This window comes from Tupaia chinensis, unplaced genomic scaffold, assembly GCF_000334495.1.
Source record: "Tupaia chinensis unplaced genomic scaffold, TupChi_1.0 Scaffold148801_1, whole genome shotgun sequence".
Taxonomy (NCBI): domain Eukaryota; kingdom Metazoa; phylum Chordata; class Mammalia; order Scandentia; family Tupaiidae; genus Tupaia; species Tupaia belangeri.
Window position 1 is genome coordinate 195,671 of NW_006208648.1, and position 1,030 is coordinate 196,700.

General features: G+C 45.4%; 1 protein-coding gene across 3 annotated transcripts in view; it reads left to right on the plus strand.

Moving 5' to 3' along the window:
- The window catches only part of NSD3 (nuclear receptor binding SET domain protein 3), an 86,691-nt gene that overhangs the window by 33,479 nt on the left and 52,182 nt on the right, over positions 1–1,030 (plus strand). For all 3 annotated transcript variants that reach the window (XM_027769151.1, XM_027769152.1, XM_027769150.1), the window contains one exon: positions 553–707. In XM_027769151.1, the coding sequence (XP_027624952.1) occupies positions 553–707 (155 nt within the window). The remainder of the gene's footprint in view (positions 1–552; positions 708–1,030) is intronic.

Sequence of the window (1,030 nt, forward strand, 5' to 3'; positions counted from 1 at the left end):
CCCTCCCCCCCTCCCTCCCTCCCTCTCTCTCTCTCTCTGGCGAGTGCATGCACTCTGTAGCACAATATTTAAAAATTATGTAACCAGGGTAATAAATCTAATAATTGGCAGGATTTCTGCTTCTTTTTCTCAGAACCTGGCTGTACTAATTTTAATCATTTGAAATGATTTTTATAGTAGCTATTAGTTGCGTAATTGGCAGGTGCTGGAATATATCTTTGGACAATCCCAAACGTAAAAGTTGAATAGAGTAATATTTCATAACCTGGGTTAGCGCCCCTGCCCCCACTATTTTTTCTTTGAACAGTATATTGTGTCATGGCCTTCCTTCCTCAGCTTCCCAGTCTGTGGGATTACAGGTGCATGCTCTCACCCACCTTTAGGTTGGCCTGGAAGTCAAACCCAGGCCTTCCCCGTGGTCCCAGCCTGCAAGGGAGCTCAGTGTCCTCACGGTGCGCCCCACTGCTCTGGGCCGAGATTCCCATTTTCTGTAAAGCATATGAATGTGGGCACTTACATTCTGAAATAATTAATAAGAATTTTTACTTCCAGGTGCCCGGGAATATCACGTCCAATTTTTTAGCAACCAGCCAGAGAGGGCTTGGGTTCATGAAAAGCGGGTACGGGAATATAAAGGTCATAAACAGTATGAAGAATTACTGAATGAAGCAACCAAAAAAGCCAGCAATCACTCTGAGAAGCAAAAGGTAACTAACAACACATTAATATCATTAATCTAATGTGATTTTTCATATGGCTTAATAACGTAGAAGAATTTTTCATACTTGAATTCAGACAGAATGGTCTGTTACCTTGCCTTCGTTAAGCTCCGTTCTAGTCACGCCGTCGGTCAGTTAGATTGCGAACGAGTCGCAAGTTCTGTACTCACACAGCGCTTGAGCGCCCTGAGCTCCTCCTGTGTCACGCGGCGCTGGGTGCTGTGGGGGACGGGGCCGATGCGCGGAATTCTCCTAGGTGTGGGTGAGAGGCGCTTTGAGGTTTTCACTCTTTCTCCTCTTTCAGCACCTTT